Source organism: Myotis brandtii, unplaced genomic scaffold, assembly GCF_000412655.1.
Source record: "Myotis brandtii unplaced genomic scaffold, ASM41265v1 scaffold4, whole genome shotgun sequence".
In the NCBI taxonomy this organism is placed as follows: Eukaryota; Metazoa; Chordata; class Mammalia; order Chiroptera; family Vespertilionidae; genus Myotis; species Myotis brandtii.
Genome location: NW_005365371.1, coordinates 2,859,352 through 2,882,411, shown reverse-complemented (window position 1 = coordinate 2,882,411; position 23,060 = coordinate 2,859,352). Strand labels below are relative to the sequence as shown.

The 23,060-nt window shown below is 39.8% G+C and overlaps 1 protein-coding gene and 1 pseudogene across 1 annotated transcript in view; one reads left to right on the top strand and one right to left on the bottom strand.

Moving 5' to 3' along the window:
- Positions 1 to 6: 6 nt before the first annotated feature.
- OSBPL11 (oxysterol binding protein-like 11) overlaps positions 7 to 23,060 on the top strand; it is a 91,348-nt gene continuing 68,294 nt past the window's right edge. The window contains exons 1-2 of the mRNA XM_005873130.2: positions 7 to 555; positions 20,730 to 20,798. Coding sequence (XP_005873192.1) covers positions 338 to 555; positions 20,730 to 20,798 — 287 coding nt within the window. The 5' untranslated portion in view covers positions 7 to 337. The remainder of the gene's footprint in view (positions 556 to 20,729; positions 20,799 to 23,060) is intronic.
- LOC102264256 lies at positions 19,931 to 20,604 on the bottom strand (annotated as a pseudogene).

Here is a 23,060-nt window from a genome sequence, read left to right as displayed (position 1 = left end):
TCCGTGGTCCTCCGGCCTTCGCCCGGCCCTCTTGGCACCAGCCCCCGACTAGCCCGCGTTGCCTCTGCTCCGAGCATGCCACCAAGCCCTCTGGCGGGGTGATTGTTCTTCGCGGCGCTGCCGGGAAGGAGATCCATGTGGAAAGGCTCCTGTCCGCGCTCCCCTCGCCCGCTGGAAAGTTCCCCTCCAGTGGAACGCTTGTCTTCCTTCCCGGGACCCTCTGATGGGTCCCACTCCGGCCACCGTCTGACTTAGCTCGTGGGATCCCCTGAGGTCAGATCTTGGGAACCATCACCCACACAAGGGCAGAGTCGTTCTCCGCGCCCAAGAAGGGCAAATGGACTTTGGAGTTAAGATGCAGGGGGTTGACCCCGTGTCAACCATGAAAGTCTCAGAGAGCGAGGGAAAGCTGGAGGGCCCGGCCCCGGCCCCGGCGGTGACCCCGAACAAGAACAGCAGCAACAGCAGCGGTGGGGGTGGAATCAGCAGCAGCAGCAGCGGCAGCAGCAGCGGCGGCGGCGGCCGCGGAGGCAATGCAAAAAGCTGGCAGTACAGGTATGGATGGCCCTTTCTCCAAGGTGATCTCCTGGGGTGGAGGTGAGGGTGAGGTGAGGGTGCTGGAATCTGCGTTCCTGCCGTTGTTGAAAAGTAAAGCTTTTCCACTGACTTCCCGAAGCAACTGATTTCCTTTGGACCTGGGATCACATCTTTCCTTAGCGAGATTTAATCCATTCATTTGTCCGCTCAACAGGTATGTATGGAAGCCCATTGGAGAATACCTACATGTATCCTTGAACTTCCTCTGCAACCTTAGAGTAACTCTTTACTCTGATTTAATTCCGTACCCGCTTCTCTTTTTCTGTCGTGTTGCAATTTGTTTACAAGCCTGCCTTCTCTGCTTGACTGTGAGCTTCTCTCCAGAAGCTCGCAAACACTAGGTGCTCAGAAGGTATTTGTCGAGTGACTGGATGAAATTAATGAATCAGAAGGATTCTTGCCCTCCGGGTGTTTGTGACTTAAAAGGGGAGAGGTACATAAATGGTTTGAATACAAAGGCAGAGGTACATAAGCTGGTGCCTCTGATACTCTAAACCAGTTATACTAGAGTTTCAGTTTGAGTTGACCAGGCCACTTACTAGCGCTCTGTCTTGGTGAGAAATTCTACATTTGTTAATTTTCCTAAATACAAATGAAAAACTTAAGGAGCAGGAAGAGAGTCCTGGACAAGCAACAGTTTTTTTTTTGTTGTTGTTGTTTGTTTTTTTGATATGTAAAGTGTAGAGGAAAATACCCTTCCAGAATCTTAAGAATGGATAAAATTAGGATATTCCATCTTACTAGAACTAAAGGGATGAATTCTTTAGGGAAAGGAAATTTTGCCTGACTCTAGTCCTTTTTAGCCCTTGTGATGCTTGTGAAATTTGTGTGAAACTTTAGATTAAAGCCAAGATTTTGTGAAGGATATACATTTATCATGAATAATCTATATACATAAAAGCCTAAGCAACTGACTGTTCGACTGGTAGCTATGACGCTCACTGACCACCAGGGGACAGATGCTCTGACCAGTAGGTTAGCTTGCTGCAGGGGTCTGGCCCTGCCAGACATGCCCTGGAGCCCTCCCGTGGTCCCTCCCAGGCCCTGATCGTGCCCCTTGGCCTGGCCTGCACCCTCTCGCAATCCGGGGCCTCTCTGGGCATGTCCGCAGGCCAGGCCGAGGGACCCCACCGGTGCACAAATCCATGCACTGGGCCTCTAGTACCCATATATGTGAACATATATGACTATATTAACATACAGAAAAAAAGTGTAGATAGTTACTGTGAGGTGTCTAGGCCCACTTTTGGAATCATCATGATGCATTTTTGTATGTGGCTTACTAACCATATAAAATTAATTACTTGGCAGGGATATTTTTATATGACTTAAGAAAGAAAGAACCATGGCTGGTGTAGCTCAGTTGATTGGAGAATTGTCCTGTACACCAAATGGTTGCAGGTTCAGTTTCCATCAGGGCACATACCTAGGTTTCAGGTTCGATCCCCAGTTGGGGCGTGCAAGGGAGGCAACTGATCATCACATCGATATTTTTCTCCCTCCCTCCCCCCTTCCCTCCCTTCCTCTCCCACTCTCTCCTTCCCTCCCTCCATCTCTCTCTCCCTCCCTCCTTCTTTTTCCACTCTTATCCCTCTCTTTCTAAAAATCAATAAAAAAACAACAGCAACATAGCCTCAGGTAAGGATTTAAGGGGGGAAAAAAAAGAAAGCAAGGTAAGGTAATATTCCATGTAGCCGGAGGTCAATTTTCTGACACCCTCAAATCTTTTTTTGAAATCCAGTCTTAATTGAATGGAAAAGTTAAACAAGTTTCTTAGAAGCACTGCAGAGAATTCTCATAAAGCCATGCTGTACTTTCATTCAGAACCCTATTATCCCTTATTTAGGGTATTATTTAATAGTTATATAATTTTCAAACTAGAATCCATTGGAATCACAAATGGAAAAGGTTATCATGGGAAATGTAACAGAGGAAATGGCAATTGACAGTGTAGGACAAAGAAGATTTGAAAAATTAACATGCAGGTTCAGCTATATTACTTCCTAGTACAATAATCATGGTCACAATGACCTTAAGTCATCGTGTTTAAGAAGGTAGAGAACTGTATGACACTCTGTTTAAGAAGGTAGAGAACTTGCCCTAGCCGGTTTGGCTCACTGGATAGAGCATCGGCCTGGGGACTGAAGGGTCCCGGGTTCGATTCCGGTCAAGGGCATGTACCTTGGTTGCAGGCACATCCCCAGTGGGGGGCGTGCAGGAGGCAGCTGGTCGATGCTTCTCTCTCATCGATGTTTCTAGCTCTCTATCCCTCTCCCTTCCTCTGTAAAAAATCAATAAAATATATATTTAAAAAAAAAAAAGGTAGAGAACTCTATGACACAATGGTGAACAGTTTCAAAGAAAATAGCAATCAAACTCAGGACCCTTCAGTGTGTTGGCCAACGCTCTATCCACTGAGCCAAACCAGCTAGGGCTCTTTTCACTTTTTTTTTTTAATTTAAATTCTTTATTGTTTAAAATATTACATATGTCTCCTTTTTCCCCCATTGGCCATTCCCACCCCCAAGCACATGCCCTCACCCCCTACTGTCTGTGTTCATGGGTTATGCTTATATGCATGCATACAAGCCCTTTGGTGGATCTCTGAGGTTGGACAGTCTGTTTGATGCTTCTGTATCTCTGGATCTAATTTTGTTCATCAGTTTATGTTCGTCATATTCCACAAATGAGTGAGATCATGTGATATTTATCTTTCTCTAACTGGCTTATTTCACTTAGCATAATGCTCTCCAGGTTCTTTTTTTTTTTTTAAATCAGTAATCACTTTTTTATTTTTTTATTTTTAAATCTTTATTGTTGAAGGTATTACATATGTCCCCTTTTTCCCTCATTGATTTCTCCCACTCCATCCTTGCCACTTTCTTGATGTTATTGTCTGTAGCACAAAAGCTTTTAATTTTTATGAAGCCTAATCCATTTTTTCTTCTTTTGCTTATACTTGGTATCATATCTCAGAAATCATTGCCAAGTCCAAGATCACAAAGACTTATGCAAATGTTTTAATTTAAGAATTATTTATTTTAGCACTTACATTTAGATCTCTGATCCATTTTGAGTTAATTTTTCTTTCTTTTTAAAATAGATATCTTCTTATTGATTTTTTTAAGAGAGGAAGAAAGAGGGAGAGAGAGATAGAAACATAGATTGGCTGCCTCCTGCACACCCCCTCCGGGGGCTCAAGTGCAAAACCCTGGCATGTGCCCTGACTGGGAATCAAACCTGCAACCTTTTGGAGCATGAGAGGATGCTCAATCCACTGAGCCATATTGGCAGGGCTTGAGTTAATTTTTCTTTATGATTAATTTTATTTTTTCTTTTGTGAAATATCTGCCGTTTTTTATTTTTGTTATTTTTCTTGTTAATATACCCGATGTTATTTTTCAAATTTACATATTAATATTTTAGTATCAGTATTTCCTTTAAAATATTTTGTTGGATTTTTTTTCCTGAATAGGTAAAAGAGTTAAGTGTTTACCTTACATACTTGTCTTAGCCACTGAGTTTCCTTCCCTGGAAACACTTTTTTTATTGATTTCTTCATTATAGTTCCAGAAAATTTATATTAAACCTTTATATAATAACTATATAACTGCATAGAATATATTTTAATTTTGTATGGTTAGTTCTTTGCTAAACTTGCTGCAAAGATTTTTCTAGTCTTTGTATTTTGATTTATTACATATTTTCAGGCACAGAGAAAACTTATAAGTCAGAACTCTTACTCTTTTTCCTTTCACTTCTAGTATAGAAAGTTATTTTTATAAATCCTTGTTTTCATATAGTTTTAAAATGATTTGGTCATTTTACATTTAATTTTTAATCTATCTGGAACTTATTTAAAAACCTGTTAGGTAGTGTGTTATCTATTACTGTGCTACGATGTGTGAAGACCCCCATGTCCTGTGTGGTTCAGGGTTTGGGTTCTGGAGAAGGGGCCGCACGCAAATGAAAGAGACGAGACAAGAAATAATAATTTGGAAATTGGGGGGCCAGGCGGGAGCCCATCCCAAGAGGAAGTACTCCGCTTTGGCTCAGGCCTTGCCATCCTTTTATTCAGTTTGGGATACACCTATACCCCTTAGGCAGGCAAGTTCCAGTAACAGGCAGACTATTTTATCACTAAGGATTTACATGACTATCTGGTGGGGAAGTTGCTTCAGCTACCATTGTCTGGACTAAACAGTGGGTGCATAGCCCTGACTTTTGCCAGGGCTCAAGGGTCACCAGCATTCTGGGGTATACGATGGGCCTGCTTTTTCTTATTTAGGCTCTCTGCTAGTGAAGACAATGGGCGGCTTCCCGCAACCATGTATTCCCAAATTTAGTGTATTGAAAAAGCACCATTTTTAAAAAAATATATTTTTATTTCATAGAGGAAGGGAGAGGGAGAGAGAAATAGAAACATCAATGACGGAAGAGAATCATTGATTGGCTGCCTCCTGAAGCCAGCAACCCAGGAATGTGCCCTTGACCAGAATTGAACCTGGGACCTTTCAGTCTGCAGGTCGACTATTCACTGAGCCAAACTCGCTAGGGCACCATTTTTTATCTCAGTGTCTGTGGGTCAGGAATCTCAGTGCAGCTTAGCTGGGTTCTCTGGCTTTGGGTCTTTCACAAGGCTGCAGTCATCTTGAGGCTCAACTAGGAAGGAGCCACTTCCTGGCTCACTCTTATGGGTCTTGGCACAATTCAATTATTTTTGCCTTTTGGACAAAGACCGTAGTTCCTCATGGCTGACTGTTGGTGGCATCCTTTGGTTCCTGACCACATGGGCCACCTCATAGAGCAGTTTACTACTTGGCAGCCTGATTCCTCAGAGAGAGAGAGGAAGTGAGAAGAAGGCAAGAAAGCACTAGCAAGATGGAAGTCATAGTGTTTTGTAACCTAAGCGTGGAAGTGAAGTCACATCACTTTTCACTGTTCATTAGAACAAAGTGATGAGGTTCAGTCCACACAAAGGGTGTAAAAAACAGCAGGCTGAAATCACTGAGAGCCATGCAAGAAGGTGCCTATTTCAGATGTTAATATAAAGGTACTCTAGATCATCATCTACTGAGATAGATTTGGCAACTAGGCAGTTGGAAATTTGTTTCTAAAGTCGGAAGTTTGGGACTGAATTTGATTGTTGGAGAATAAGAGAAGTATTGGGAGATCAGTTGCATTGACCTAGACATAAGATTGTAAAGGGAAGGTGTTAATAATGCTGGAAAAGAAGGAAACTGTTAGAGCAGTGATTTTCAACTGGTGTGCCGCAAGAATTTTTAAGAACATGCAATACCTGGTATTTAGTCGCGGGCGCTGACCTCTTTTCCCTTAGATTGTCAAGTGAAAAAATAGCAGCAGCCCACACAACAATAGCCGTCTGGTGTGAGTGAATCGAAATTATATCTAATTTTGTGTGTGTGTCAGATTGGCAAAAGATGTAATATATTTTTTTGGTGTTCTGCAGAATTATAGTAATTTGAGTGCCATGAGATGAAAAAGGTTGAAAATCACTGCATTAGAGGAAGATTGTTAGACCTTGGTGATGGATTGGGTGGAGAGTGGTAGTGAGACAAAGAAGTAAAATTGACTTCACTCATCCAGATTTGAAACTTTGGAAAGTCTACAGGAGAAAATGGTTTGGGAGTCGTGTGATGCATTTGTTTTTAGGTATGTTGAGCTTAACTTGCTGTAATGGGAAAGTGGCATACTCATCCCTACCTTAGACATATAAGGCATTAGAAATGTGGATAATTGCCTTCATAATATTAGAATATTTTCACTTCTATTATCACATTTAAACCTCACAGAAGTTCTTTAAGGCATTGTTATTCCCATTTTACAGTTGAAGAAAATGGAAATCAAATGAGTTGGCCAAAGTTACATAGCCAGTGAATAGAACTTTTATTCCTAGGTATTAAAAGTATATAAGCTCTCTAAAGGAATGAATAATTATTGATAATTAGTTTAGACCATGGTGGTTTTATCATTTACTAGTGTTCTATCATGCAGCAAGTATTTTTGAGCCTCTATCATGTGTGAAGCCTTCTGAAGCCTAAATAAATGTGTACACTTAGAGCAATGAAAGTAGGGACCCCAAGGCTTATTTGGGGAAGATCATGAAAAAGAATCAGAAAAGAGAAAAACCTCAGCTTCAGTTGCAAAATTTATCATGATGATCGTTTTTTAAACCAAAGCTGAGAAGTGAATTTAGTAGGTTAGCCTTAAATTTTTGTCTTTCCAGAGTAATTGATACTCATTTGGTGTTAGGGTCGCTAAAGGAGGGCCCCTTTTGGCCTCTTGCGTTCCTCCTTCGGCGACCTTAACATTATGATGTGGTCTTTGATCACCATTTAAGAGGAAAGAAAATTTAATTCTGAATTCTTTCTTCCTTTTTCAAAGTAAATGTTCAAAGTTTATAAAATGTGCATGTTTCCATTTTTATATTCTGCATGTCAGCTGTCAGGAAAATTTACAGATCTGCAGATCTGCCACTTGTTTGTCAAAGTGGACAGAAGAGAACTACCCAGAGGAGGAACTGAAAAGCAAATTGGGGTATACGATGGGCCTGCTTTTTCTTATTTAGGCTCTGTTTTGGCTAACCACCATTTACAAACAGGCAGATCTTTTTTCTTCATTAGCAGATAGTTGTATGTTTCAGTAAATGGGTAAAAGTCTACAAATGTATAGTATAGAAATAATTTTTGTGGTCAAACATTATGTCTTCCACTCTAAATACTCTATTACAAGAAAAGGTACTTATTTACCAATAGGAAAGGAGATCTCCTAAATATAACCTAATGTTTACTGTCTTCTAGTTTTTGCCACTTTTTTTGAGGATGATTTAAAGAAAAAGTCATAAATGTTTGCTTTTTTTCTCTGTAGGGGTTAAAGAAAAGTTGAATCTATTTTTCTGTACCCTAATTTTTGTTTTCTTTATCTGGAATCTGCTATAGATGCTAGTAAAAACAAGAGAAGGACAACTTGTAGATATATAACTGAAAACTATAAAACATTGTTCCAAAAATCTAGTGAGAGTTATATCAAGCCTTGAGGAATAAGATTTGGTGTATTATGATATTCTTTAATTTCTTAATATCCATATTTTTTTGCTTTACAGGTCTCAATATAGTCCATTTGAGTTAATATTTTCCATAGAAGTTATACTGTATCAGAACTATACAAACAGGTTAATGTTAGACTATGCAAATTAGTCTTTTTAGTCCTTTTCAAAAAAATCACATAGTTTAGGTCCCAGAGAAAATTGTTCATCAAATAAATTTGTGGGAAATTAGGTCTTTTTATTTATTTTTATTTATTAAAATGTTTTTATTGATTTTCAAAGAGGGAGAAAGGGAGAGGGAGAGGAAAGAGATAGAAACATCAATTATGAGAATCACTAATTGGCTGCCTTCTGCACTCCCCACACCGGGGATCGAACCCACAACCCAGGCATGTGCCCTGACTGGGAATCAAACCATGATCTCCAGGTTCATATGTCGATACTCAACCACTGAGCCATGCTTTTTAAACTCTTGTTTTTGCTTTTGAAAACAGTGGAAAATATTCTTATTTTTTAAAGAAGTTTTTATTGATATCTGAGAGAGGAAGGGAAAGGGAGACAGGGATAAAAGCATCAACGATGAGAGAGAATCATTGATCGGCTGCCTCCTGCATGTTCCCCTGACTGGAGATTGAACCTGAAACCCAGGCACATCCCCTCACCAGGAATTGGGAATTCAAACCCAACTTCCTGGTTCATGGGTCGATGCTCAACCACAGCCACACTGGCCAGGCTGGAAAATATTCTTGATGTAAATCATACTACCTTGAAGAGAGGGAACATTTTTGTTCCCTTTGAAGGAACATCTTCCCTGTACTGAAACTTCTCCTGTACTGATTTTGCTTAATAAAATGTTTTGTGTCCATACTTATTCAGATTAAACTTAAAACAAAATAGCCTGATTAAATAGTTACGTTATTGCTTTGGCATTACCATTTCTGGGTTTTAGGACAGTTTATAGAGTAATTTAGTTTGCTGGTGAAAGAAGGGATTTTCCTTTTGGTTTATTTGGTGTTGTAACAAAGTATGGTGTCTCCCTGAACTTGAGTTTTGGCTGGTTTACTTCCATTGCTATTCTTGAGGTTGGCTAGAAGGTCCCCGGAGGGGATAAACTGAAGTCTGTGGTTGCTACTGGCTGTAGCTGGAAACCCTAGTCTGAGGGATAGAAAGGAGAGAAAACCAGATGAACAAGAGGGAAAACAAGGAAAGAAAAAGGACAGCAAAGAGGTAGAAGGAGGAAGGGAGGGAGCGAGGGAGGGAAGGGAATGGAATGAAATGAGAATGTGATCTGCGAATTCAGGAGAGTCAGATTTGGGGAGAAACCCAACTGTGTTCTGAGAGGGAAAGAAAGAGACAAGAGTCTATAAAGACAGAAAAGGGGCAGGGGCTTTCAAAGGGATTACATAAATTACTCTGAAAGAGCTGTGATTGGTGCTGGCAAGCACACTTCCACTATGCTATACATGATTAATTGCTTATGTCTGTTGCTAGGTGAAAATTTATTTTTTAATAGAAAGTTCAATACTGCAGAGCCAGTTCCAGGAACTGTATCAGTATGTTGCCATTTGGTTTAACCCAGTTTAAATTGTTTCACATGAGGAGGGTGAGTTAGCTCAGCTTCCCAGAGGCCTCCAGGCTCTATTTTAGATTGTTCTCTTGACAATATCAATTTCATTTTGTGGGTTTTCTTTCACATTTTCTCATTTTGATCAAGGTCTTTCCTTAGAAAACATCAATGGTCAACCATTAGTAACTAGAGTTGGTCCATCTTTAAAAAAGCTACATTGATCCTTCATCGCTGGGAGGCTCACACCGGTTTGTCATGTCCCAGGTAGAAGGGAAAGTAATCTCCTGAGTGTACAGGAAGAGAGCTTATGGCCACATTTGACCAGTAAAGCTTGTTGGGAGCAGAGCTAAGTCATAGTCCTCGAATCAGAAGTTCCTTGGTAGAGGTGGTCTTAGTCAAATTCATTCATTTTAACATCTTTAGACATTGGGCTACCATTCCTTAATAGTGAATCAGGTCTCCTTTCAGTAGTGCAGATTTATACATTACTTGATTTCATCTCATGGGTCTGCTGATAATAATTTCAAGAGGAGACCGTCTGTTTTGGGCGAAGGGAGTAGATCTTAGGTTGAGCCTTAGGCCAAGGCAGATTAAAAGACCATGGGTTTAAAAAAAAAAAAAAAAAAGACTATGGGTTTTGCCAATTGAGTTTGTTGCCATTGATTTTTTTATTTTTTTTTTTAAGAGATAGTGGAAGGGAGTGGGGAGAGACAGAGAAACATCTGTGTGAAAGAGACACATCGATTGGTTGCCTCCCTGCACTTGCCCAGACCAGGGCTGGGGATTGATTGAGCCTGCAACTGAGGTATGAGGTATGTGCTCTTGACCAGAATTGAATCTCGACCCTTCAGTCTGATGGCCAATGCTCTAACCACTGAGAAACTGGTTAGGGCTTTGCCAGTTGAGTTTCGATTACCTGGTTAGTTTGTTCTACAAGACCAGAGGACTGGGAATGATAAACACAATGGAAATGTTAAATCAGCCAGATCTTACAAACAGATTATGTAATTTGTCCTGTGAAGTGGAGCTCTATGGGATTCCCCAAGTTGGAAAGCTCTTCTCTAAGAGCATTTTACTTACTGCTGAGGCTGTGGCTCTGCCACAAGGGAGTGCTTCCACCCAATGAGAAATCATACAAATCTTTCCTAACACATAGTTATCCTTGAGAAGGGGGCAACTAAGTAAGTCCATTTGTCAGACCTCAAGAATCCCAAAGGCAAGGTGAAATGCCCCATACAGGTGTGAGTGAGTTTGCCAGGGTTGTGCTTGGGACAGCATTAATAGTATACCAGGGAAGTTATCTTTGGAGGTGGCTTTCAGTAGTACTGTGTTCCCCATAAAACCATTTTGTAAGTGTTGGAATGAGTTAAGTCATGTTCATATTGTAATATGTGATGTTGTATGCAATTGGAGGAGTGGTCAGACATTTTTGACCTACTGATATGTTTCTTTTGGGGTCAAATTTATAGCCTTGTTCTAACCATTTCTTTCTATATTTTGTCAGACAGCTAGATCCTCTGCTTCCATTTTTTTAAAAAAATGTTTTTATTGATTTCAGAGAGAGGGGGAGGGAAAGATAGAAACATTAATGATAAGAAAGTATCATTGACTGGCTGCCTTCTGCACAACTCCCACCAGGGATGGAGCCTGAAACTGGGGCAGGTGCCCTGACCGGGAATCGAACTGTGACCTCCTGGTTCATGGATCGATGCTCAACCACGGAGCCACACTGGCCGGGCCATAATGTTTTCTTTAAATCTCCAGTTATTTCAGCTGGTAGCATAGGTACTTTTGTTAGGGGCTGAGAGTGTTCTAATGCTGCTAATTCAGCAACAGCAGCCAAATGATTACCTCCACTTTCGTCAGTGTTTGCCATTAAATGTCCAGGGATTTTTATGATTGCTAAAGATGTAGGTAATTGGATAGCCTCTAAGAGTTCTAAAACATAACTGTATTTTATCCTTTGTCCAGAAGAAGTCAGGAATCCTCTCATTTCCAGAGCATACCAAAGTCCTGGGCAACACCAAAGACATACCTGCTGTCAGTATAAATGTTAGCCATCTTTGGCCAAATTGCAAGTTCAAATTAATGTATAGAACAGAAGTTGCCTGAGGCATTGGACTGGCTTCAGTGGTTTTATTTAGAGAGATGATTGCATAGCTTGCTTGATAGTGGCCTATTTCATCCTTTAGGTAAGAACCATCAGTAAACCAAACTAATTCAGCATTTTCAAGAGATGTTTTCTGTAAATCAATTCAAGGAGCTAGTAGTCAGTCTTCTTAATGTCAGGCAGTCATAAGGGCTTTCATCAGAGGAGGAGAGTATCAGGTTTCAGAATATTACAGTGAGCAGTAGTCACATTAGATGGAGACAATAAAAGAATTTTATAGCATGCTAGCAGATAGGCTCCATGAGGCACATAAAGACTTAGTGGAGAGCCTATTATTATCTTTTCTACATGTTGAATTGGCAGTGGCTACAAGTAGCTCTCATATAGAGTAGGAGACCTTTGGCTACCAGATCTAATTGTTGGCTACAGTATCCAGTGGGTCCATGTTGGTTTCCATGTCAAAACACCTAATGCATTTCCTTCTCTTTCATGGATGAAAAGGAAAAAGGGCAATTGATAATTAGACGACTTTCTCTATGAGTCCGGATTAGCTAATAGAGGTCAGAGAACCCTGGCTTATGTTTGGATATGAGCAGAAATACTCTGGCAAACACAATATTGGGGTCCTCTTTGGCACTAGGGAAATCTTTAATACTGGCATGGAGCTCAGTTTTAGTCCATGGGCTTATAAGAAATAAGGGGTTGCCATCCTGGGCCAGACCCATCTGATGGTTTGACTTTAAATGGGGCAGTAAGAGCCTCGGGTTCATTGTTGTGGACAGGGAAGTCATTCAGTGAAGGGTTAAGAGGGGGGAGGACCGGCTAGCAGCAAAGAGCAAAAGGTGTAGATAATGAGACTTGTGGTGTAAAGTTCCATAAACTCGCTTCTACTCAGGCCAGAAACATGCCAGTAGGATGGTTTTGAGCTATCTTCGAACATTTAGAAGTTTTTTTCAAACTTAATAAGCCTCTGAGATAACTCAGTTTGCTTTGGTTACTATATAATTTGTGTCTTGGAGGGAAACAATTTTTGAGTCACTTATGTGTTTGGAGGCTTCAGAATGCCAATTAAAATATGCTTCCCATTCATATTGCTTATTTTTATTTTAAAAAATTTTTTAAATATATTTTTATTGATTTCAGAGAGGAAGGAAGAGGGAGAGAGAGATAGAAACATCCATGATGAGAGAGAATCATGGTGGATCGGCTTCCTCCTGCACGCCCCCCACTGCGGATTGAGCCCATAACCTGGGCATGTGCCCTTGACCGGAATCAAACCTGGGACCTTTCAGTTAGCAGGCCGATGCTCTAACCATTGAGCAAAACCGTCTAGGGCCAGGTTGCTTAGTTTTATAGTCTTTTTCCAATTGACTGTGCAGAGAGAGAAACAGAGGAGAGATTGATTGACTGCCTCCTGCATACCCCCTACTGGGGATCGAGCCTGCAACCCTGGTATGTGTCCTGACCTGGAATTGAACTGGTGACCTCCTATGGCAGGGGACAACACAGTCAACTGGGCCATACCGGCTGGGCAGCACTGAACATTCTTTGTTTTTTTTTTAAATATATTTTTATTGATTTTAGAGAGGAAGGGAGAGGGAGAGAGAGAGAGAAACATCAATGAAGAGAGAGAATCATTGATAGGCTGCCTTCTGCACACCCCATACTGGGGATTGAGACCACAACCTGGACACATACCCCACATGTCCTGACCAGTAATTGAACCTTGTCCTCCTGGTTCATAGGTCAATGCTCAACCCCTGAGCCATGCCAGCTGGACTCATCACTGATGTTTCTATCTCTCCCTCTGCTTTCCTCTCTGAAATCAATAAAAATATTTTAAAAAGCACACAAATAAAACAAAAAATAAGTCTATGTGTTCAACCCAAACCATGTGTGGGAACGCTGTTCAGCGTACGCTAGATGTTCAAGGCTAATTTGAGTGTAGAGGCCCTGTCCAGAGTATGCCAGATGTTCAAGGCCAATCTGACTGTGGGAATCCTAATCAACGTGTTCAAGGCTAGTTTACTATATGCAGGTGCAAAAGCAAGGACGCAGCAAGCACAGGCTTACCTTTCTGTAGCCCAAATACTGAGGTCACTATTTGGCATAAAGCCTCTTTTGTTTGAGCTTATCCTATACTAGAGGCCCGATGCACGAAATTCGTGCAAGGGGCCCGGCCCTCGCAGCCACAGCGACTTGCCTCGGCCCTCGCAGCCCCAGCTTCGTCTGGAAGATCGTTCAGCTGTCCAGTCTAATTAGCATATTACACTTTTATTATTATAGATAACTTCTTATGTCTTCTCTGTCCAATACCCTGCATCCAAGGAGGTCCAGTCCCTGGCAGAGGGACTCGAATTCAACGATTGGCATAGTGGAGCAGGATTCAAGGAGTGAGTACTCCAACAATTGGCACAGCGAGCAGGGTTCAGGAGTATGTGCAGACTCAGGAGCGAGTGCTCCCGACACCATGCTACCTTATTATTGGGTAGCATGTATGTCCCACAGGTCCCTTAAATTCAGCATAAGTTGGAACAAATCCAAAACTTCCTCTATGATCCTAATTTCTCTGAAGCATTACTATCTACACAGTGTTCCATCTGGAAATCTGGATGTTGCCTTTGTTCCTTCTCTCGCACCCTTATTCTCACTTTTGTTCTCTTTCTCACTTTACATCTAATCAATCAAGACCAATAACTTCAACCTCAATCACTATTTAATCCTGTCTTTTTTTAGTGAACCTTGTATCTTCAACTAAATTCCTTTCATTTCTATGACAGCTAAAAACAGTCTCGGTGTGTCTCCTTTCCAGTAGGAGCCCTTCTTACTGTCTTTTTCTTCAGGAGACATAATTCTTTAGATTATGGATTGGGGTTGGAGAATTACCTTTTTAAAAAATTTTCCCATTCTTTTCAGTGGATTTTCAAAGTGCTTTGCATTTAAAAGGTACTGGTAATTGTGTTGAACTGAAATAAAAGGATTCAAAGCTGTTCAAAAATAGGGTAAAGGTGAGTGAGTGTCTGTGGTGTGTGTGTGTGTGTGTGTGTGTGTGTGTGTGAGAGAGAGAGAGAGAGATGGTGTGATGGAATACTACACAGCCATAGAAAAGAATGAAATCTTGTCATTTGTGACAAAATGGATGGTGCCTTGAGGGTATAATGCTAAGGGAGATAAGAGAGATGGAGAAAGGCACATACTATATGATTTCACTCATATATGGAATCTAAAAAACAAAAACAAGCTCATAGATAAAGAGAATAGATTAGTGGTTATCAGAGGGGAAGGGGGTTGGGGGATATGTGATAGGGGTTAAGGGGTCAATTGTACAGTGATAGATGGTAACTAGACTTTTGGGGGTTATTTTGTGGTATATACTGATTCAAATTATAATGTGGTATACCTGAGACTTATTTTAAAGCTATGTATCTTCCTTAAGTCTGATAAAGAAGGGGAAACTAAGAAATAAATGTGTTATAGCAATGGAGATTTAGGAATTGAAGCAATAATTGTTAAGGCTTATAGAAGGAGATGAGCCTCAGACTAAATATAATAATGCCACTTGGCATAATTCAGTTAATCAACTATTTTTCTAGACTGTCAGCTTCTAGAACTAATCCCAATTAAATGTTAACAAATTTAAAAGATCAGAATATACACAATTTGTTGAGTGGTAGAGTTGAGGAAGGACTGATGAAGAAATTAACCTTTTCATGACTTATTTTTTAGTGTATTAGTCTTTTGGACCATCATCTTTTACTTCATAGAACACAAAATAGGAGTATGGTATAATCAGATATGGGGTGTATTTCCACTTTAACAACTAGATTTAATTCATATTAACAGGTATATTTAAAATATAAAAATTAGCACATTTTATTTTATTTATTTTATTATTTTATTATTTTTTTAAATATTTCTTTATTGACTTCAGAGAGGAAGGGAGAAGGAGAGAGAGATAGAAACATCAATGATGAGAGAGAATCATTGATTGGCTGCCTCCTGCACACCCCCCACTGGGCAACGAGCCGGCAACCCAGGCATGTGCCCTTAGCCAGAATCGAACCTGGGACCCTTCAGTCCGCAGGCTGACGCTCTATCCACTGAGCCAAGCCGGCCAGGGCAAATTAGCACATTTTAAATGGGAGCAAAGCTTGAGGATTAAAAGTATTCCATGATAACTCAATTATAAAGAAGTAAAAGAAAGGAAAAGAGTGAACAAAAGATACAAGCCTACAACGCTCTTTATTCTGGCCACCAGATGGCACAGTTGTTCCACATCAGCTGGTTGCACTGAATACAGAAGGGGAAGGATGAGAGAGGAGGGACTGCATAACCTGCTGTTCTAAAGAACAGGATGCTCTTAAGTTGGTGCTTTGTAACCTCAGATAGCGAATGCTTTATATAGTAAAAGCAGGCAGCAGTTTATAATCACATGTTCAAATCTTTAATTCTTTAGAGGCTGGCTTTATGTTACTGTCAAAGTATATCATCTCATAATTTTTGTGAGAAAGTTAACTCTTTTTAGATATAACCATCAACAAAATATTAATAACATTAAAAACTGAACATTACTATACTGTGAGATATGAAAATATACTTATATTTATTTTTTAATCCTCGCCCAAGGATATGATTTTATTGATTTTAGAGAGAGAGAGAGGAAGGTAGAGAAGGGGGTGGGGGGAGAGAGAGAGAGAGAGACAGAGACAGAGACAGAGACAGAGAAACATCAATGATGTGAGAGAGAAACATTTATCAGTTGCCTCCTGTGCACCCTGACTGGGGATCGAACCTGCAACCTAGGTAAGTGCTCTGACTGGGAATCAAACCCTCGACCTTTTGGTGTACAGGACAATGCTCCAACCAAGTGAGCCACCCAGCTGGGGCTACTTTGATTTTATTTAGTGAATGATGCTACTGAAATTGTACTTTTAAAAATTTATTGATAGCTGTTAAATAACTTAGATATGAGGAATACCTTTAGTAATATGAGAAACTGAACAAAGGTAAAGGAGATGAGGCATTATCTTTGATTGCTTTCAGATGCAAATTTTGTTTTTCTCAGTTGTAGATAGTGTACTTTGAATTGTTTTTTCTCCGTCTTCTTTTTTCTGGGTATACTTTGCATTTTCTCCACATTGCACATGTGCATTTGAAGAATACATATAGTCCTAGAACCAGAGAAATTGAACCATAATTGAGTTGTAATGTTTTTATTACACACTAATAGCTACGTAATGAGGCTTGATGTAGAGATTTACAGAGCCTAAATAAATAAATATTATTCAGGTTATGGAGCTATAGGACAGAGTGGACAAAGAATATATTATTAAATTGAGGTATAATTGACATATTACATTATAGTAGTTTTGGGTACACAACATAATGATTTGATGTTTGTATATACAGTATTGTGAAATGATCACCACAATAAGTGCAGTTAACATCCATCACTACACATAGTATCACATTTTTTTTCTTGTGATGAGAACTTTTAAGTTCTATTTTGGTAACTTTTAAATATACAATACAATATTATTAACTATAGTCACCATGCTGTATCTTACAGCCCCAGGACTTAATTATTTTATAACTGGAAGTTTGTATCTTTTACCCATCCATCCCCCAACCTACCAATCTCTTTTTTTTTTGGTGTGTGTGTGTGTGTGTGTGTATTTTTTTTTTTAATTGATTTCAGAGAGGAAGGGAGAGGGAGAGAGAGTTAGAAACATCAATGATGAGAATCATGGATTGGCTGCGTCCTACACGCCCCCCATGGGGAATCGAGCCCACAACAATACGGAATCGAACTGTGATCTTCTCCTGGTTCATAGGTTGATGATCAACCACTGAGCCATGTGGGCTGGACATCAATCTCTTCTTTGTATTGGAGTTCTTCTCCTCCCCTTCTCACTTCTTCTCTTCCTCCTCCTCATCCTCCTCTTTCCACATATAAGTGAAGGAATGTTTTGAGGACAAGAACAGTTGAGGGACTCTGAGCTATGCATTAAATATCTAAAACAGGAAGGGAAATTACTTTTGGGCAGAGTCCAGGGGCATTGGGATTCCTGTGGCCCCAAAGAACTGTTTAAGCCTGAAGACGGGGAAAGATGTGCGAGCCAGCAATTTAAGTATCTCTGCCTTTTCAAGTACTGGTGGAACTGAAAGAATTAACTTTGCTATGACCTGGGACTGGGAGTAGAGGAACTCTAGTAAAAACCCAAGGGGCTGTTTTTTGTTTGTTTGTTTGTTTGAACAAAGTGTAGCTTTTTATTCAATGTGTTACAAAAGAGGTTTGGTCAAAAAGACCAAAGCGCATGTCATCATCAGATTCCTCAGATTCTTCTTTCTTTGCCTCCACTTTCTGCTCCTCAGCTGGGGCAGCAGTTTTAACATGTCCGAACACATATGTAATTATCAGAACATCAGGCTGGCATTTTAGAAGTAGACAAAGCTTTATCTTCTTGAGATTAATGACCTTATGAAACCAAAAGGACCTGAGCCATTTTACTTAACATAAATAAATAGTGTCTAGCTAGCCTTTCAATGGAAGAAAGATACAGAAAACCCCCCACATATTTAATCATGGGATCAGTTCTCTATTTTCAGATTTGATCTTTATTTTCAAGCACTTTGAAGAAATGAGATTAGAAAGGCACCCCACATTGAGTTTATTCCTGAAACACCCCCCTACTCGCTCTCCAATAATAACTGCTAGAATCTTATAGTCAGTTTGGTTATTTTGTTTGCCTGAGGATGTCCTTATCTTCAACCCTTTTCATCTGTCATTCAGATCAATCTAAATCTTTTTTGGACTTTATTCTATTGGATGTGTCAACTCTCCCTTGCTCTTTTGCCTTTGATGTTTCAAAGGTGACCGATTGCTTGGCACTTTCAATTTCCTGGATGCTGGTTAGCTGAAATTTTACTAAATATGCTGTGTGACTCAGGGATAGTAGAGAAAATAAATGTTTAATATCCATTGCATTTTATAGTGTAAAGTTAAAACTTTAGAGTAGAGTAGGTACCTTTAAAAGGAGTTCTTAATGTAATTTATAAAATAAAAAGCCCATATATAAAAAAGATATGACAATATATTTTCCTAAGTAGAAGGAAACTTAAAATGTTGGAAAAGAAATATCAGTGAGATATTTTCTATGAACCACTAAAACAGAACTTATCTGCAATAAATGAAAAAAGAGGGCAGTAAGTAAAGAAATTCAGTTGTAGTAAGACTAATGATACAGGTCCCAAATAAAATCTTCCCAGTAGCAAGACTTGTAGTGAGCATTTTGCCTCATGCCTGTACAGGGTGAGGGAGTGGGAATTAGCTGTCACACTTTTATCCAAAACAGGATCTCCATTGTGGGAGCCCAAGCAATCAGAGGCAGTACGCATTGGCCTCTTGTGTGTCTTATCAGAGTGAGGAAGCACTATTGGATATAGAGACCTTTTTTAGTTTATTCTAGAACCGTAAAACTACATTTTTTTCTTCAGCACTGAATTGTTATAAAATATTTTTATATTTACAGTATATCTTTTTATACTTACATAGTTTTATATTTATATAATGGTTTTATATTTGAAATATTACAATATACTAGAGGCCCGGTGCACGAAATTTGTGCACTGGAGGGGGGAGGTCCCCCAGCCTGGCCTGTGTCCTCTTACAGTGCAGGAGCCCCGCGATCAATCGCCCCAAAGAGGTAGGCCCTGCCCACCCATCCAGGGCTCCTCGATGGATTGCTCCAAAGAGGTAGGCTGGAGTTGGGGGTCCTGCCTCCGCACCGCACAGCTTGCTGTGCAGAGCCGCCAGGTCCCGCCTCCTCTGTGCCACACACGCAGCATCAAGTCCCCGCCCACCCACGCGTGTCTCCTGTGCACACAACCTCCTGGTGATGGATTGTGAGGGCATCATGGCATGATGGTGTGAGGGCATTGCAACCATTTGCATATTAGCTCTTTATTATATAGGATAATAATTTATGTTAGATTATACTTGTTTTGAAGAAATCTGGTAAAATAAAGTCCAAGCATATGAAATTTGAGGATTTAAATACCTCTATTTGTTAACCTATAAATTTTACTTTTGAAGAAAGTTTGAGGCATTTGTAGAACATATATGTCTATAGCTATTTTTTTAAATAAAAAATTGTATTAGAAGCATTCAGAATGTCAACAAAATAGCTGCAACTTTTTTTGCAATTACAGAGTGGTATTCAGCAGAACAACAATGATTTCGTATAAGCTGCATTAGAGACAACTGAAGATGGAAAACTACCATCCCCATACATAACTAATTTGTGCTGTGCACCAACAAGAACCTACTTTAAATTTTCATGCCAATTTACAACCCCCATCCAGTACCAGGCAAGGTTAGTGGCTATTGAAAATGCCACCAGGACAGGGCTAGCTAAAGACACATTTGGTAGTGTCTTAACTATACAAAAAAAGACACTGTACAGTTTAAAAACAAATCTTACATAGCCTTACATTTCAATTTTTTTCTTTAAAAGGGTTGTGTACGGGGCGGGGGGGGGGGGGGGTTAAATGCTTTATAGACAAGAAAAAAAACTGCACTAGAACCAACTTACTCATCATCATCATCATCATCTTCATCATCTTCATTTTGCTCCTCCTCTGCCTCCTCCTCGTCTTCTTCCTCTTCCTTCTTTTTCTTGTTTTTTTTCAGCCTTGACAATTCCGTTTTTGACAGCATCAGGCTTTCCTTTAGCTCGGTCTGCAGCAATATCCTTTTCATATTTCTCCTTCAGCTTAGCAGCCTTCTTTTCATGAGGCTGCTTGTCATCTGCAGCAGTGTTATTCCACATCTCTCCCAGCTTCTTTGCAATGTCACCAGTGGATAGGCCAGTATGCTCTCCTTTGATTCTGGGGCGATACTCAGAACAAATAAAAAAAAAGGCTGAAGGCGGCCTCTTGGGTGCATTGGGATCCTTGAACTTCTTTTTTGTTTCCCCTTTAGGAGGAATATAAATTTTCATTTCTCTCCTGTATAACGGGCCTTGTCCACTTTTGCCTTGTCTTCAAATTTTCCTTTCTCCTTAGCGACATGGTCTTCCACCTCTCTGAGCACTTCACGTTGACTGAAGCATTTGGGTGCTTCTTCTTGTGTTCCTCCCGGCAAGTTTGCACAAAGAAAGCATACGATGACATTTTGCCTCTCTGCTTCTTAGGATCTCCTTTGCCCATGTTTAATTACTTTTCCTCAGTGAGCACACAGTCACCCAGTGCAGCTCGCACTTGCCCGGCGCTGTCTCTATGGAGCTCAATGTACTGCAATCCTATAGCTATTTTTAAAACTATACAGTTAACTTCCTGATATTTCTAGTAATTTTCACTGACTTTGGCACTCTGATTTTTTGAAACAGTGATCACATGGAAAATGTATGCGGCTACTTGATGAAGTACACCAACCTTGTCACTGGGTGGCAGTACAGGTAAGTGTGATTATTCTATGACACATCATTCTCCTAAGAGACCAGAATTAGGGATGGTAATTTTATTCTGCTATTACTAAAGTATAAACATGTCTGGGAAAGCTTTTAGGGAAAGGTTTATCATGTTTTCTAAAAGTCTGATAGCTTCTCTTTTTTAGAGGGTGGAGGAGTTGACATCTTCCAAATGACAGCCTCCAAATGCCTCAGAAGTTACTATTATCTTAGAATTAGAATCACTTGTTTACTATCATCTTAGGAATAGAATCACTTGTTAATATTCCATTGCATGTATATACCACATTCTATTTACTTATTTATCTGTCAGTGGACTTTTGGGTTGCTTTTATCTTTTGGCTATTGTAAATAATGCTGCTATGAATATTGCTGTACAAATATTTGAGTCCTGGATTTCACTTCTTTTGTGTATATATCCAGAAATGGAATTGCTGGATCATATGCTAATTCTGTATTTAACTTTTTGGGGAATCTCCATACCATTTACCCTAGTGGCTACACCATTTTACATTTCCACCAGCAATGCACAAGGGTTCCAGTGTCTCTGCATCCTCAACAACACTTATACACTTATTTTCTTTCTTTCTTTTTTTAATAGTCATTTTAGTGGGTGTGAAGTGGTATCTCTTTGTGGACTTTAAACTTTTAAAAAATGATAATGCTAGAATTTGAACTCAAACAGTTCTAAATCCAAAGTCTGTTTTTATATTATATCATATTGCTTCTAATTCATATGTCATATGGAGACTTCTGCTTTGGGCTATGATAGAATAACAGTTTAATCATGATAGAATATCAGAAGCTGAATTTTCCTTCTTACCTTAAACAACTATAAAATGAGTTATATGAAAAAATGATTTTCAGACATTGTAAAGAATAGTAGAAGCACTGATAAAAATGTGATTGTTTAAAAGAGACGGCAGTTTGGGCTATGCTTAGTTTGAAATAATATTAGGGAATCCAAATAGGAGTAATGTGCAGGAACTTGGAGGTCATATGAAAGGTCAAAACTGGAGATGAACAATTAGAAGGGGATTGTTCTTACTGAAGTGAAAAGGGCAGTTCTCCAGGGTTCTCATCTTTTATTAAAAAAAAAAAAAAGTGCCGAAACCGGTTTGGCTCAGTGGATAGAGCGTCGGCCTGCGGACTGGAGGGTCCTGGGTTCGATTCCGGTCAAGGGCATGTACCTGGGTTGCGGGCACATCCCCAGTAGGAGATGTGCAGGAGGCAGCTGATCGATGTTTCTCTCTCATCAATGTTTCTAACTCTCTATCTCTCTCCCTTCCTCTCTGTAAAAAATCAATAAAATATATTTAAAAAAAAAAAGTCAAGGGAGACTTTTTATTTTATATTTTTCCACCTCAGTTTTTTGGTAATTTGTTGAAGGCTTACATATTCAAATGACATACAAAATATTAATTCTTAAAAATTTTGTCACTTTGCTCTTAGCTCTATTCTTGGTTCTCTTTCTTTTTTTTCTTAAATATATTTTTTATTGATTTAAGGGAGAGGAAAGGAGAGGAAGAGAGAGATAGAAACATTGATGAGATAGAAACTTTGATTTAATACCTTTTAAGCTCATACCCCATACTGGGGATTGAGCTTGCAACCTGGGCATGTGCCCTGACTGGGAATTAAACTGCGACCTCCTGGTACATGGGATGATGCTCAGTGAACTGAGCTATAAAGCCCTGGCTCTTTGTCCTCTTTGTTATAAGAAGAATAAGTTAACTTTCTCCCCAAATATTCAACAACTTTCATTCATATAATATCATAGAATATTATTGAGAAAGTCTCAGAGTGGAACATAGTAAGAAAGCTCCAAAACATACCCAAGTATATAAGGTTTAGTACAAGCATGTCAAACTCGTGGCCGTCGGGCTACATGCCTCATTTATTTAACATGCTTGGTTTAGTATATGTTCAAGATGGCATTTCTGGTCAGTGACAACTTGAGAATGTGGGAAGAAGGGGCAGGTGTTTGTATCATTGTACAAGGGAGCCTGTTATAAAGATTTATTGGCCACTGGTTGCCTGGGGAGTTAGCCTCCTGATCCAAGTAAACATTCTAGGATAGGGAGAGGCATTGACTCTACCAGTGTAATCCCTCCAGCTGTGTAAGAGGCCCATTTTAGTAGCACCAGAAAGTGTGGGGATGATGATGACAAATTCCTATTTGCTACTAAGAACACAGAATCTATTACCATCTTCCCCATCAGAGAGAGATCTCACCTTGTTAATTTGGCT